We start from the raw sequence: 15,982 nt of genomic DNA on the forward strand, positions 1-15,982 counted from the left end.
ACGTTCACAGTAAAGAGACAAATGTACCTGTCCTTAAGAAAGATGTATAATGAGAATTATGTTGAACAGTCCAAAGCTGAAAATTAAAATTAAAGCTTTACAGAATTAAGCCCTATTTATATAACAAACCATGCTTTTTAAAAAAACATTCTGCACTTCACTAACTTCTAACAAAGATTTTTCAACGCTGTTGTAAACATTATGTCAGCTAAAACACTATGTCATGCTGCCTTTTATAAGGTGATACTTTTTTAGGCCGAATCCTATTCTTAATCCTCTGGACACAGGAGTTGTAATCATGTCATACCCTGCAAATCTAGCGGTAGGTGGTGTCTCAAAAAAGGACGTTTTCTTCCTTCTAGGAAGTGGTCAAACCTTGTTTTTCCCTCGCAACTTGATTGTTTTTCGTTGCTATCGAATTAAGAGATGGAAGAGAAAGCAGTTCAGGAGAAAGCAAAATATACTGATTAAACTATACTTGCTTCTCTTCCTTGCTCCTTATAGTATTCTCTTTTAAGGTCTCGACCTGACCTCGACTGGGCTCATTTCCACCCTGCCTACAAAGCACTGGTTTTAAAAAGAAAAAATTCCAAGCCAAGAATGCTCTTGTCTATGAACATTATCTCTTCTCTGGTTTTTATTACATTTTCTTTTGAAATTCGTTAGATTATGTTCAACAACCAGCCCTTGCCCAACCGGTTTCTCCCCTTCCCCCATCTCTCTACACACATCACTTTTTCCTCCTCCCATCAGGGCAGTGGGCAAAACACTGCAGTGCTGGGAACGCACGTTTCGGGCCGGTCACTGAGCAGTTTATTCTTACTTGTCTTTGCAAACAGCTCCCCACCCAACCTTGTCCCCCAGTTCCCTCCCTCGGCCATTATCTTTCTACTAGACTGTGCTCAGTAAGGGACTCCAGCTTGCACGTCGAGGGTTTACGGTAGCCTGCCTACCAATAGGAGCCTACAATAAAGAGAAGTCAGGTTCAGCCTCCCGGCAGCCCCAGTGTCTTCTTCCCCTGGCTGTACACCTACTGTACCCGCGAGCGAGCCGGGCGCGGGGCGGGAGGGGGCGCGCAGGGAGGGCAGACAGCAGCCGCGGCGAGCGCATGCGCACTGGGGTTGTTTTTCACAAAGCTGCTCTTAAAGTGAGCTGGCAGCTTCCAGCCGCCCGTCTTTGTAAGGAGACCACTGAGACTAGCAGGATCGCGGAGCAGCAGCCTGTGTGCTGCCCTGAGTTTTTAAGAAATCTCAATGAACTATTTGTAAAGAATCACTGATCCTGCCTGCAAGCTCTTTGCACGGCAAAGACATCGATCAGTGTTAAGTGAAGATCACATTTTATATGTGATCTTGACTTTTTTGTCTTACATTATATTTTTTATAGATTTTGTTATAAACATGGTGCTGGGAAAGGTAAAGAGTTTGACAATAAGCTTTGACTGTCTTAATGACAGCAATGTCCCTGTGTATTCTAGTGGGGATACAGTCTCAGGAAGGGTGAATTTAGAAGTTACTGGGGAAATCAGAGTAAAATCTCTTAAAATTCATGCAAGAGGACATGCGAAAGTACGCTGGACCGAATCGAGAAACGCCGGCTCCAATACTGCCTATACACAGAATTACACTGAAGAAGTAGAATATTTCAACCATAAAGACATCTTAATTGGACACGAAAGAGGTAAGTTTTTTACATTATTCAGAAATTATTAGACCTGTTTTCTTTGGCAAAGTACCTTTTCAATTTTCCTGAATTAATATAATCCTACTCCTACCATAACGTATAGCTGTTTGATAAAGGTTGGAAAGGTGGAAGATTTGAATTCTCCTTGACATTCATCGTGTGTTAAGCCGTAATGCATGCAGGCATCTGCAAAGTGACTGCAAACTGCACTTATTCCACTACCTCTATACCCGGCTTGGTCTGTGCCATACACACTTGCAATCCATTTCCACCTTACGTATAAATTCTGCTTATGTGCGATTCAGTAATTTTACTAATATGTTTTCAAATGAATTGCTAAAAGCTGCAATCCAATATTAGGTTTTTCCCTTGTACTCTGCAACCTTAGATCTTAAAAACTAAGCTTCAGTGAAGAAATGGAGTAATATTTTTAAGTGGGTTAATAGGTGTATTTCATTTTTAATATTGACACGCAAAAGACTTAAGAGAATTGATCGTTGTTCTTTGATAATGGGTTTCTGTGGTTTATTTTGACATATGGTATCAACACCCCACGTGTTTTTTCCTATTCTTTCCAGTTCCTTTAGAAATTTACATCAAGCATTCTCTATTTTAAAGGACAGCACCTATCATTATGATATGTTTAAAGTCAGTTTTAGAGCCATTTAGGGTCAGAAATTTTCTTTTCCAAGCATCATGCCTAACTTTGGAACGTGCATTCAATGAAACCCGTGCCAGTCAAATGGAATTGAAAAGTATTCGGCTCGTTGGATATGATTTTTGGTTAGAAACTGGAGATGAAGGGTTGTCAAAGGGAGAAGGGGTCCTGAGATTTCAAATCTATTGTTTAAATGGTTACATTGTGCAAATATAGCAGACTCTAAGCTTGTTTTTCTAAGTTTCCACCCTTTGTTAGAAGCGGTTCAATCCTGTTTCGGACCAGTTCTGGGGGGTGGTGAGGAGGGGCGCTTGTTCTGCTCTCAGCAGATTGGTTACACGCGTCAGGTGGTGGCGATGACTTAATTCCTAGCCCAAGAAGAATATAGTGTTAAAACTGGTTATGTAATTTTGTCCTTCTCCTTTTTAATGCAGTATTTAACTCGAATGTTGATGACTTTTCAGAGTAGAGCACATTTTTACCTCCATTTTTAATTAAAAACTACACATCCACGAGGAAGTGCTAATTGAACTAAGGCAAATGTAGAAACGTAGGGTGCTTTGAGTTACAGCATGAATGCATTATTTTTAAAATATTAAGATGAAATCAATCTTTAATTGGATTTTCAGTTACACATAGGTAATTTGCATCCTGAAATAATTTTTAGTTAACCTCTCTAAGCAGTGACAGTGATAAGAAATGCAACTGCCTAATGACAGTCCTGGTATTTGTTGAACAGGACACACAAGTCTGTATTTGATCCTTCCTGGACTGGCAGCTTTTTATAAGATGAGTGAGAAGAAACAAAGGTTTTTAAGGAGTTGAGGTTTGCAGTGGGGTAAAAGTACAATAACGACTTATGGGGACAATTTCATTAATTGCGCCACGATTTCATAGTAAAGAACACTACGTGCCCCGCACCCCCACGAGACACCCCTCAACCCCTGCAAGCTAGAACGAGCTTCGCTTGGAATAGTTTCAATGACTTAAAACTGGGACCTCTCAAACTAGCCTGGTAACTGAGACCCCGCCCCCGGCGGCCGGCGATAGGCGGAGCCGGGTTTGTTAGCCTGTTGCTAAGGCGATGCCAGGCTCTGATTGGATTGGGCGCGAGCGGGTGGGGAGAGTGGGCTCGCCGGCTGGGGCGAGGCTTGGAACCGGCGTGCGCCGGTAAAGGTCCCTCCTGAGCTGCGGCCCCCGCCCCTACTCGCATCCCTGCCCGGGCTTCTGGAGGCGCGCGGGGCTCATATCACATACCGTTCTGTTGCCCCTCACCTGGGCCCGCTTGCAGCACCGAAAGGAGCGTCTATAGGTTTCAACAGAGTGGAGAGGAGAAGCTTCCGCCGGCCTTACAGGTGCCGGATGGCCCTGGGCGCAACTTTTTAGCTGCCAGTTCTATTCACGGAGAAATTGGGTGGGCAGCGTTAGCAGGACCCCATTTTCCACGTTTTCGGGTGGAAGTTGTCAGGCAGCTTCTGTAAGCGCTTGTCTTCTTAGCTGAAACAGCGTGTTTCCCTTTCTATGCAGTCAGTAGACTGGCTACCTTGATGTGACCCGAGTGGGGAAGAGAGCGCCAAGACTGGCCGGGACGGGGAAGGAAAAGTGACACTAACATTGAAAGCGGGGTGAGGTGGGGGCTTCGGCGAGTATTCCTTGCCCACTTGTCATTGTTTCTTTGGGGCTCTTGCACCCCGCGCACCATTCCCCGCCGCCGTCACCGCAACTGTAAAGGTGTCAGGGTGGCCCGAGCCAGATCGAACCGGTCACCGGCCGGGGCGTGTAAAGCGGAAGCGCCGCAGCGTGCTCGCCCCGCCCCACGTCAGCAGGCTAGGCTGCGCGGCCGCGAGCGCGAGCGCCGTGCGACATATGCCGTATGTATAGCGGGGCGCGCGGGCGGCGGCGGCGGCGCGCGGGCGGGCCGGCTGGGATCTGCTCGCGCCGGTTTAGGCCGGTCCTCTCCTGCTCCGGTCTAGTTCTTGATTGACAGCCCGGCACTTGTTTACCACGGCGCGGCCGCCGCCGCTCGCCTCGATGAGACTGCTGAGCTGGCACAAAAAAGGGAGCGAGACGGGAAGAAAGGGAGAGAGAGACAAACTTTGGGCGCTGTCGGGGGGAGCGATTTTAAATGGCCCCCAGCTCGTCAGCGGGATTTCCGTGCTGAAATACCGTAGAGAGGATTTGCACGGGGGGAGCAGAAAATACTACTGAGATAGAAGGGAGTCTTAGTGATTTTTTTTGAATACAAGTTTCCACATATAGGCGCTTTTTTCCTTTTCTCCTGTGGTGGAAGGGAAGCATCACGGTTTTTGTGTGAATTCATTACTTTGGTGAGGGAAAGTTAAATGATAATACCCGTTTCTCTTAGTCTCCTGGTTAATGATAAAGGTTTCTACACCGAGAAAACTGCGCTAGTAGACGTTTATGTAATTAAATTACCCGGTCGGAACGCTTTAGAAAATCATTTTAAGAATCCAGAACACCCTCCCACATTTCGTTATATTTGTTTTGGAGATAAACCTATTTGAGCAAAAGAAATTGGTTGTAAAATAAAGTCATCCCGTTTTTTCTAGCAATGGGAAACAAACCTAGTCTTCATTTTTCAAGGATGTGTGACAGTTGTTTCCCATTAAGCAGGCACCTTTTAAATCTAAAGTATATTTTATATATATGCGAAATTTTAGCTGTTGCTAGGACAGACTGAGATTGTCATAATTTTAGGTTCAATAAGAATTTTTATTTTTAGCTATGAAACTGACATTAAAATCACTGTTCCTTTTTTTTTTAATTCCAACATCTATTTGACAGAGTTTTCTAATGGTTTTAGAGCTTTAACATTCACATCTTCTGCATCAAAACTGACATATTTTAAAAGGCTTACATGAACAGTTTTCATTTTATATATAGTCTATTTAAGTAAGTGGATGAAGAGAAAGGTAACATCTTAGTATGAGATTTGAAATCTGGATCTTTTGTTGAGCCTGTATTGTCACACATAGATGCTTTACAGTTTAGGTTGTTTTCCATTGAAAAACCAACTATGGGGTATAAGTATTAATTATCCCCATTCTACAGATGAAGCAACTGAAGACAGGACTTTTATTTTACCCAGAGGAAGTGATGAAGTTGGAATTAGAACTCAGATCTCTCACACTCTAAAGTTTGTGGCCTTAATTACTATGTGAGCATCTTTAAAGTTCTGCCACCAGGAAGAGAGTGTAAAGGTTTAACAAGTTTTTTGTTTTCTTTTTCTGTTTGTTTTAGATGATGATAATTCCGAAGAAGGCTTCAACACTATTCATTCAGGAAGGCATGAATATGCGTTCAGCTTCGAGCTTCCACAGACGTAAGTATTTTGTAACAGGCATTTTTCATAAACATCCATTCTTTTCAAATGAAACATTCTAAATTTAAATATTTTTAGTTTAAAAAAAAAAACCCTTTTCATTACTGAAACTTGCTAGAGGAAAACATATACTCAGAAAAGAAGCTATTTTTTTAATCTAGAGTGGCAATATTATAGAAAGCAAAGCTCAATTCTTAGTATGCTGTCTCAAGTTTTATATGGTTTTTAAAACTTGAATAGTATTTCATTTAAAGTGAGTGAATTGGAAGGTGCCAGTAAAATAGTAAGCATTTAATACTTAGTTTATCATCAGCATTAGCAGAAAAGGTAGAACATAACAAGTCTCTCATTTAGTAGTTTATAAAAATTCAGTGATCATTTTCTCTACTGATGGTACCCAACAGCAGTAAGCTAAGAAAGTCAAAATAATTAAGAATATCCTCACTTTAGAAGTGATGTGTTTTTTCTGTTATGAATTCATTAGCTTCTGTGCAAAGAGCTATTGAGAAGGTCACTCGAGATATTATGACCTGTACTTAAAAGGAAACATCCGTCAGAGATACCTTAATATAAGGCTTGGAATCTAGTATGAAAGGAAGAAGGAAAGTAGTATATTCTTTTTTTTTTCTTTTTTGCGGTACGCGGGCCTCTCACTGTTGTGGCCTCTCCCGTTGCGGAGCACAGGCTCCGGACGTGCAGGCTCAGTGGCCATGGCTCACGGGCCCAGCCGCTCCACGGCATGTGGGATCCTCCCGGACCGGGGCACGAACCCGTGTCCCCTGCATCGGCAGGCGGACTCTCAACCACTGCGCCACCAGGGAAGCCTGTGTATATTGTTAATGTAATAATAAATCATTAGAGGAAATTATACAAAGAGTAATTTTTGAAAAAAATGCCTTAACAGATATTAAAACATGCAAAGTGGCACTTGTACTGTTTGCTCTGAAAGGTAAACTTGCATTACATAAGAACGTCAAGTGCCAAACGTACATAATTCTGTATTTTTTTAAATTCTAGTACTTGTCATATATGGATAGAGTTCATAAAGGGTATTTTTCAGAGTATCCTGTGTATCATATTGCTTAAGAACATGATTTTTAATATAATGCCCTAATTACTTTCTGAGAGAAATATTTTAAGTCTGAATACAATAGGACTAATACATTTGGGCCTGAATATTTTCAAAGCATGGAAGTAATTTAATATATTTTTTAAAAATTCTATCTATAAACCAGTCATTTAAAGTAAACTCTAGAAGACTAGCATAGATCCTGCGTTTTATTTCTCTGCTATACAAGTTAATGCAGAAGTCTAAAATACAAAACAAAAACACCACTACTCCTCATAAAAAGCACTCTACCTTGTAAATAAATGAACCTTGTGCATTTTTCTAATGAAATTATGAAAAAGAGACTAAATTCACTAAAATAAAATCTTCCACAAGTAATAAAATCTGGGAGAGTTGAAAAAGAATTATGATTCTCTTGATACAGGTCAACAGAAAAAATTCTTTTTCTTTTTAAGTCTATAGTATAGTTAGAAAGCATGGCCAAAAAGAGTTAGAACATAAGTAAACTGGGAAATGTAAAAGCATTTTTTTAGAGCTTCAGTGGATTTAATGAAATGTGAAAAACTTCTGAAACTATAACGACTATTCCAGGCCTTTTCTAAATCTTAGTTAGTTACTATAATAAGAGATAATAATAATTCTTAGTTAATGAAAAATGGAACGCCATAGGGAGTCATTTGGTCTGAGTGTTTAACCAGTGTCCAGAATATCTCAATAGAAATAGTTAAACCATTCTTAACTTTATTTTTAAACTAAAGTCTTGACCTTTTCAAGAATTGTTCATTTCCAGACTTTCGTAATTTTGCCACCAGCATTAAAAGTAGCCTCTTCTTAGTTTAAAGAGATTGTATTCTTCTGGCTTTTTTAACCAAATTTCTGTAATATTTAACAACTTTGTGTTATTATTTGGAAACAGAAGGTTTTTTCCCCAGTGACTTATCCCTTTGGAAATGTAAATTATGCCTTTGATAACTCATTGATGTATAAACTTACAATATATTAACACTTCTATGATGAGCTACTGTATAAATATTAAAAAGAGGTGTAAGATTAATATATTGACCTTTATATTCTGCACAGACCACTTGCTACCTCATTCGAAGGCCGACATGGCAGTGTGCGCTATTGGGTGAAAGCCGAATTGCACAGGCCTTGGCTTCTACCAGTAAAATTAAAGAAGGAATTTACAGTCTTTGAGCATATAGATATCAACACTCCTTCATTACTGGTAAGAACTAACTGAATTCTTCATTTTTTGTTTTTGGCATATAAATATTAAAGAATAATCACCTAAACTACATACACATTCTTTATAATTTTTAAATAGTAACTTCATTTTTGAATTAAATAAATACCACTTTCAAAAAAATAGTTAAGAGCACAGAAATTAATGCAGGATATGCTCACATTTTCTGATACTGTAATAACTTTAAGTAAATTTTTAAAGTAAGACCAGTATTTGGTATGAAATATCTTCCTCAGAAGGTAACAGCAATAACAAAAGAATAGATCTGTTCCCTAAATAATTTTAGTGGAAAAAGAAGAGTAGTATCAATTATTATTATAACAATATCACTTAACTTGAAAATATCATAATCTAAAATTTGTATTATTTATTGCATTATTCCAATATAGGGATAGTTGTCAAATGATGGGGAGATAATTATTTTCATGAAAAAACTTAAATTCTATTTTAAAGGAAATCTTTTTTAATTGTATTTTTTCACAAGATTCAAATTTGATTTCAAAAACTTTACTTGGTTTAAACAAATAATAACATCTTTAAGCAAGTAAAATTAATCTTAAAAATGAGCAGTTTTCTTTTTTTATGTATTGAGTTTTACAGTCTCAGAGAAAGATGTTATCATTTGGGATTATAACCAAGTTGCTTTCCAAACTGCTTTTTTTTTTTTTTTTTAAAGGCAGTTTAAATGGAATGTGGAAAGGGTTTTTTTTTTTTTTTTCTGTTTTTTTGGTTGTTTTTTAATTATTGTGTATGTAAATAGCCTGGGCTAAAACTATGTTTATGAAATATGGTGTTAAACCCTGTACCCTTTTTTCTTTAATTGAATGGAAACTTGTATAAAGACAAAAATACTAATATATGTATAAAGACAAAAGTACTAATATAAATCAGAAGCCCATTGGTTAGTAGAAAAGTATATTTGGATACTGAAAAGAAAACAACACTACTTTTAATGCTAAATTCTTCAAGAATTTAAGATTGTATTTTAAAACATTCTATTACTGTCTCAATTCATACATTGATCATTTTCTATAAATTTATTTCTTACAGTCACCCCAAGCAGGCACAAAAGAAAAGACTCTCTGTTGCTGGTTCTGTACCTCAGGCCCAATATCCTTAAGTGCCAAAATTGAAAGGAAGGGCTATACGCCAGGTATGTATGAGGTGGATTCCCACAAAAAATGATCTTTCTTCACTTAGCTCTTGTGTATAAATTTACATTATTTCTACTAAATGAAGACATGATACAGTATTCTTTGGTAAAATATCATAAATTGTGCTTATCCAGTTTCCTTTTATAAATTGGAATGTAGTCTTCTTTTTTAAATTGCTACTGTAAATGTGTTTATTTTTATAACTATAAGTTATTTGCCACTCTTAGGATAGCTTTTTATCCATGTAGTTCATTGAACTTTCAGACTTTAGCCTGAGAGTCTACATTTGTTTTGGGGTTGGTTGGTTGGTTGGTTTTTAACAGTAGATATATTTTTTTTTTCCTGTAGGTGAATCAATTCAGATATTTGCTGAGATTGAGAACTGCTCCTCCCGAATGGTGGTGCCAAAGGCAGCCATTTACCAAACACAGGCCTTCTATGCCAAAGGGAAAATGAAGGAAGTCAAACAGCTCGTGGCTAACTTGCGTGGGGAATCCTTATCATCTGGAAAGACAGAGACGTGGAATGGCAAGTTGCTGAAAATTCCACCAGTTTCTCCCTCTATCCTCGACTGTAGTATAATCCGTGTGGAATATTCACTAATGGTATGTATAGATTTAAGGGATTGGGGTGGGGTTTTTTTAGGTTTTAAAGTCGTAAGGGTATCGTTTTGTCTTATCCAGGATTTGATTTTTTTATTCCATGTGTGATATATATAATTATATGTAATTCTTTATATAGTTTGGAATATAATTACTAATTTTACCTGAGGTAAATGTACACGATGGAGAAACTTTTCAAGTATATCATATGTATATAAATTAAAAAATGAAGTAAATGAGAGCCTCAAATAACATTAGATTGGGTTATTCATTTTTTTAGAGGAAATAGTACTTGGCATTCTAAACCTAACATCTCCTTTCATTGTTTAGGTATACGTGGATATTCCTGGAGCTATGGATTTATTTCTTAATTTGCCACTTGTCATTGGTACCATTCCTCTACATCCATTTGGTAGCAGAACCTCAAGTGTAAGCAGTCAGTGTAGCATGAATATGAACTGGCTTGGTTTATCCCTACCTGAAAGACCTGAAGGTAATAATTTGATAATGCATATCTAAGCTTAATCTATTATTGTCAAGAACATAATTTTGCTTCCGATATTTTATGATTAAAGTTTGTCTATACTTGAAAAGAGAAGATGTGCCCCTAATGTTAGGTTTAAAATGTATATCCCCCTAGTTTTGATCACAAGACAGATTATTATTATGTTACCTTGACAGTCCTTTTTAATACCTTCTATTCTGTGTATTTTGACATGCATAAGAACGTGCTGTTCGAATTGCGTGTATCTTTTTCCTTCAGCACCACCCAGCTATGCAGAAGTGGTAACAGAGGAACAAAGGCGGAATAATCTTGCACCAGTGAGTGCTTGTGATGACTTTGAGAGAGCGCTTCAGGGACCACTGTTTGCATATATTCAGGAGTTTCGTTTCTTGCCTCCACCTCTTTATTCAGAGGTAAGCATCAAACCCTCAAGTACAAAATGGGCTGTGACTCTCTTAGTAAACAGTATTGCAGACTTTTTAAAAACACAGCTAGGTTTTGATTATCATAAGAGAAAAACAAATAATTTTGAACAACAGATTAAAAGTTAGATCATAAAGTTGTCACTATTTACTAAGTTTGACCCAGAGGTAGGACTGGTCTCTTATATTATTGGGGAAATAAAGATAATGATCTGACCTCATACTTCCAAAATGCCAGTAAAGGAATAAATCATCTTTTAAAGCATCTATAGAACTGGCATTTTACAGTCATTGATTAAATAGCTAGAATTTATCTTATCATCCTTTTCCAATTTAATTTTCTTATTTTAATATTCTCAGTCATAAGGGAAAATAACATATGTAATAACATCTTAAACAGCATTCCTGTACTCTTAGATTATTTTTATTCATCTCAAGTAACTAAGCACTTACATGAATAAAACATGGCCCTTGGGAGAAGCGTACAGACTGGTGAGAAAAACAAACTTAGAAGCAAAATATTACCTAACAATGTAATAGTAATGCATAGTTCATTTGAGGAGCAGCTTGCTGGGTCTTGAGAATCAGGAGGGGCTTCCCTAAGAAGGTGATTGTTAAACTGATTCTTGAAGAGTAAGTATTCTCAAAATGTAGAATGTTCCAGGCAGGAAGAAAAATATGTGCAAAGGAAAGGAGGTAGGGAGCAATCCAGCAATGTCGGGATACTAAAGAATATATATATACATAATAACACATTGTAGGGACTTTAGAGTTGGCCTTGATACCAATGTTAATACCAAATGATTTTGTAAATCACTAGCATCAGCTTTTTCTTTGTGGTTGCTGTAGTTTAGATAGCTATTTTACAGTGAAATATTACTCCCAAGAAAGACATAAAAGGATTGTTTCACTCTTCAACGAATTGCTTTTATTTTTTTTCCCCTTAATACCATGACTAGAAGAGTTAATTTTCCTTTGGATATGATTAATATGAAATCCACTTTATTCATTTATTATAGGATGTTCAGAATCTGTTCTGTTCTCTGCAGATTCTTGATTGGACATAATTTTTCTATCCCACTATTTCAATTCATAAAATTATTAGATGCTAAAAATGTCCTCCCACTTTTTAGAAACATTGTCACTACATTTTTATTCTGACGTTTCTGTCTTGCTTATTAAGTCCCTCATTTGTGATTTGATCTGACAGGCATTTTAAAAGAATGGCAATCTAAGTATCCACTTTTAAGCAATTTGTCATAAAATCTACCTCCTTCTTTTAAAATGAACTAAAGATAATTAAGAGAATTCAAAACTTCTAAAACCCTATATTGGTTCACGGTGTGATTTAATTATTTTACATCTAGCCACATAGAGGGGGGAAAGTATTGTAAATGGGTCTTGTCCAAAAGATCTTTCAGTAAAAGAAATGTATTAAACCCAACAATTTGCCTTCCTGTGCCCATTCTCTTTGTACCTGAGAAGCAACTGAAATATGTTCACTTTTATTAAGTGTATGTGCATATGAAAGTCTCTACAGAAAGAGGCAAGGTGGGAAGCCTCTAGAGCATTTTGGGTTCACCATTCCTATTTCTTGTATACACTGTATTCCTAGGCCCTCCCTAGGGCTTTACACCCATGAGTTATTACCTCACGTAAGCACCAAGAACTTTGTTTACACAACTACATTCTTCCCAAAGCTCGGGAAAAGATGAGTTGACTTTTTTGTAACAGGATGAAATGGATACTTTACAGAAGAAAATCACTGCTATGAAAATGTTGGCCAATTGTGTATTTGAGTCTTAAGTATGACTAAGTGCTGAGTAAAACTCCATTCTCTGATAGAATGTTACCTTTAGCTTTTGTCAAATAAAACTATTCCAGCATACCTTTCTAAATTTAATTGTTAATCTAGTGATTGAATAGCAAGTACTTTATAGATGATACTAATACCCTTTCTTCCCCATACAAACTCTGTACTTTCTGATTACATTTCTCAACCAGTACTCAGAATATTAGTGTATTTGCTGCATTCTTACTAAACCTTATCAATTAACTTTGGTTTGGGTTTTTTTTCTCTTTTCTTTCTAGATTGATCCAAATCCTGATCAGTCAGCAGATGATAGACCATCCTGCCCGTCTCGTTGAAGGAATACTTGATTAAATCAAGTTGATGTGGGTTCCGAACTGTATCTCTTCCCTTCCCGGCTGAGGACAGAGAAGTATCTTGGAGACACGTTTTCAGAGGAAGTGGAATTGCTTTTGCCCAGAAAAATGGCGAATACATGAAACAACCAGTGATCATGCTTTAGAAGCCTACAGCAACGTTCTGGGACTGCTCCAACATGCTTGAAGATCTAAGCTTTTTTCCTTTAAAACTGGCACATACTAAGAGCAGTCTTCTTAGCCTATGGTCATACGTGTCAAGACACCACGTTGTAAAGAGGGATGATTTCCTTCTTTTGATTTGAAAATTTGCACATGCTCAATGCTTACATTGTGCGGTTCCATGTCACTACAGCTTTTTTTTTTTCCATTTATGCCAGACTCTTGATACTCTTTTAAAACTTGTTTGCAGTGAGCACAACAAGGAACAAAAGAAAGCTTTGAAAAAAACTTTAACATGAAAAAAACGCACTGACATTTTTTTTTTTTTAATTTAATATAGCCTGGACTTTACCTGCGTATGCACATGCTCAGAATTGTCCTACTAGGCTGACCATGTATCACCTCTTCAGCTTGGATCCTATTGTGGATTTATTTACAAACATCAAATGCCTTCAAGCCAATCCTTCTTGCTGTATGTTTTGCAGCCTACTGTAGTAGATACGCAACAGATATGTGGGAAAAGAGATAAGAGGAGGAAGCTAATAAGAGACTGTCAAGATTGTATACCTTCTTGGTTTCTTTTAAGAATTTGTTGCCTTTCTACTATTACAGCAAAGCAGCATTTTGTTACTGACTGCCTAAAATCACTTAATCTCAGGTGAACGCATCACTTGCCAAACTGTTGGAATGCTATTTGTGTTTTGTTGCACTGTTGAGTTTTTTGTTTGTTTGTTTGGTTGGCTTTTTGAAGAGGGAAATTTGGAAAAGGGACATACACAAAAGTGATAACCCACCCGCATTGCCTTTTTATCATTACATATGAGAAGAAACTAGCAGAGCTAAGAATGGAGTAAAGAGAGGCAGTATGGCAGGCACCAGCAAAGAGTTAAGGGCTGTTGCTCTTTAAAATTATTATTTTTTATTATTATTTTAAAAGTATGGAAGTTTTCCAGTCACTGGAAAGGAGGAGAAAGTGCATTTATTTTTATACAGAGTTACATAATTACCTCCAAAACACATATGTTGGAAATCGTTTTTGCTGGTGCAGAGTATTTTCATGAGCAGGAATATATATGTTCAGATTATGATTAGAGAGCTCAATTTATACATTTCCTATCCTGCTCAAGCTTGACAGAGCTTGAAAACCCAAGTTTATTCTAAAAGTGTATAACTTCAAAATTACAAATACTAGAATATGTGCTGGAATAATAACTTTTATATTTTTGTGGTTCTTTTAATGAAAGTATTTTCTTCCATTACCTAAAGAAGATTTTGCTAAGCATGAGAAATCATACACTTTGAGTATATATAGTTATGAAGAACGATCACATCAGTAAATTATAGCTTATATTAAAGATAATTTACAGTTGGCTCATAAATATACCAGCATTCATGAAGACACTTATAACTGCATTTTCCAAGGTACCAAGTTGTACTGACTGTCTTATTCTAGAAGGAATTCAGCTCTGATGTATCTTAATGAAAATCAGCATCTCTGGTGTTGCAACATATGCGTGAAATGGGTCTTAACATCTATCCTGCCATTTAATCCCACAGTTAATAAAGTGGCTGAAAATAATAGTAACTCTGGCTTGGTGCTTGACCTGGTTAAATACTGTCTTAAAGCTTCATACAAAACAAATAGGCTTTTCCATAAGTGGCCTTTAAGAAAACATGGAAGACAATTCATGTTTGAAAAATGCTGACAGGGTGAAGAAAGCCCATGTAAAAATGAATCGCGTTTTAAGTGATTCGGTTAAAGGGTTTGGGCTCCCATAGCAAACTAATACTAGATAATAAGGAAATGGGGGTGAAATATTTTTTTATTGTTGTTAAATCATTTTGTGAATGTCCCCCTCAAAAGAAGCTAATGGAATATTTGGCATAAAGGGCATTTGGTGGTTTTATTTTTGTTGGGGCGGGGGGTGGGGGGATTGTCAGAAAATCCCTTTTCTCTTCTTACGTCTAACTGACTAGGGAACAATTATTGATATGCATAGCATTGGAATACTTATCACCATGTGCTCTTTTAAATAACACATGAGGAAAGAATGACCAATATTCTGATAATTGGCACTGGGTTACAAAATGTGATAAAGTTTCAAATATATAAAACTTTATCAAATAAAGTTTTATTTTCCCCATTAAAGTATTCCTTTACTTTCTTACTTAGAGGCATTACTCCTTTCTAAATATTGGTCAATTCTTGATATAAGATGTGAGGTTCACAGGTGTATTCCAGTATTCAAGATAGATTCCTGATTTTTCAATTAGGAAAAGTAAAATCCAAAACGTTAGCAAAACGAAGTGCAATATTAAATGTTTGCTTTATAGATTATATTCTGTGGCTGTTTGTAATTTCTCTCTTTTTTTCTTTTTTATTTGGTGCTGAATATGTCCTTGTAGGCTGTTTTAAGAAAACAATATGTGGGAAATGATTTAATTTTTCCTATTGCTCTTCCTTGTGGAAAATAAAAGTGTTTTCGGTTTTTTTCCTTTTTGTAAACTTGTTTGGAGATTTATTTGAATCTGATCATATCAGTAACTCATCATACGTGCAAACACAATTAAGACTACAATTAGGGAGTTCCCTGGTAGTCTGGTGGTTAGGATTCAGTGCTTTCACTGCCATGGCCTGGGTTCAATTCCTGGTCAGGGAACTGAGATCCCGCAAGCCACACAGCATGACCAAAAATTTTTAAAAAATAAAATGAAGACTACAATTAAACTCTTAAGCCATTCTGGGTAAGAATTGTTTCTAGCTCTCTGCTAAAGAAAATTACTGAAGGCTTACAGGAATTTTTAGTACAAATTATCGTTTTCCTTAATGATTCATTAAGCTATGGATTTTTTTAATAAAATTTAAAAGTTAGAAAAAAGATATATAAATTTCCATCTTATATATGAACCAAACTTAACGAGGTATAGTTTCAGGTACTAATTCCTTCTCTCTGTGATGTGTCCAAGTTTCT

At 37.0% G+C, this 15,982-nt stretch overlaps 1 protein-coding gene and 1 long non-coding RNA gene across 4 annotated transcripts in view; one reads left to right on the forward strand and one right to left on the reverse strand.

Moving 5' to 3' along the window:
* Positions 1-4,079, reverse strand: part of LOC117195725 (uncharacterized) — a 45,378-nt gene extending 41,299 nt beyond the window's left edge. Inside the window, exon 1 of the long non-coding RNA XR_004475523.2 lies at positions 3,599-4,079. This is a non-coding gene — a long non-coding RNA (uncharacterized LOC117195725). The remainder of the gene's footprint in view (positions 1-3,598) is intronic.
* Positions 1,172-15,516, forward strand: ARRDC3 (arrestin domain containing 3). 3 transcript variants are annotated; one of them, XM_004263538.3, is made up of 8 exons: positions 1,172-1,680; positions 5,603-5,684; positions 7,834-7,981; positions 9,050-9,152; positions 9,502-9,758; positions 10,086-10,248; positions 10,519-10,673; positions 12,774-15,516. In XM_004263538.3, exons 1-8 carry the CDS (start codon positions 1,401-1,403, stop codon positions 12,828-12,830), a joined length of 1,245 nt encoding a protein of 414 aa, XP_004263586.1. In that variant the 5' UTR covers positions 1,172-1,400; the 3' UTR covers positions 12,831-15,516. The 3 variants fall into 3 exon arrangements, 2 of the variants coding, with proteins under 2 accessions (XP_004263586.1, XP_033257204.1); XR_004475518.2 differs by having other exon boundaries at positions 1,180-1,680; positions 10,481-10,673; XM_033401313.2 differs by lacking the exons at positions 1,172-1,680; positions 7,834-7,981 and adding an exon at positions 5,290-5,498.
* Positions 15,517-15,982: the final 466 nt, after the last annotated feature.

The sequence above is a fragment of the Orcinus orca genome, chromosome 3 (genome assembly GCF_937001465.1).
Source record: "Orcinus orca chromosome 3, mOrcOrc1.1, whole genome shotgun sequence".
NCBI lineage: Eukaryota > Metazoa > Chordata > Mammalia > Artiodactyla > Delphinidae > Orcinus > Orcinus orca.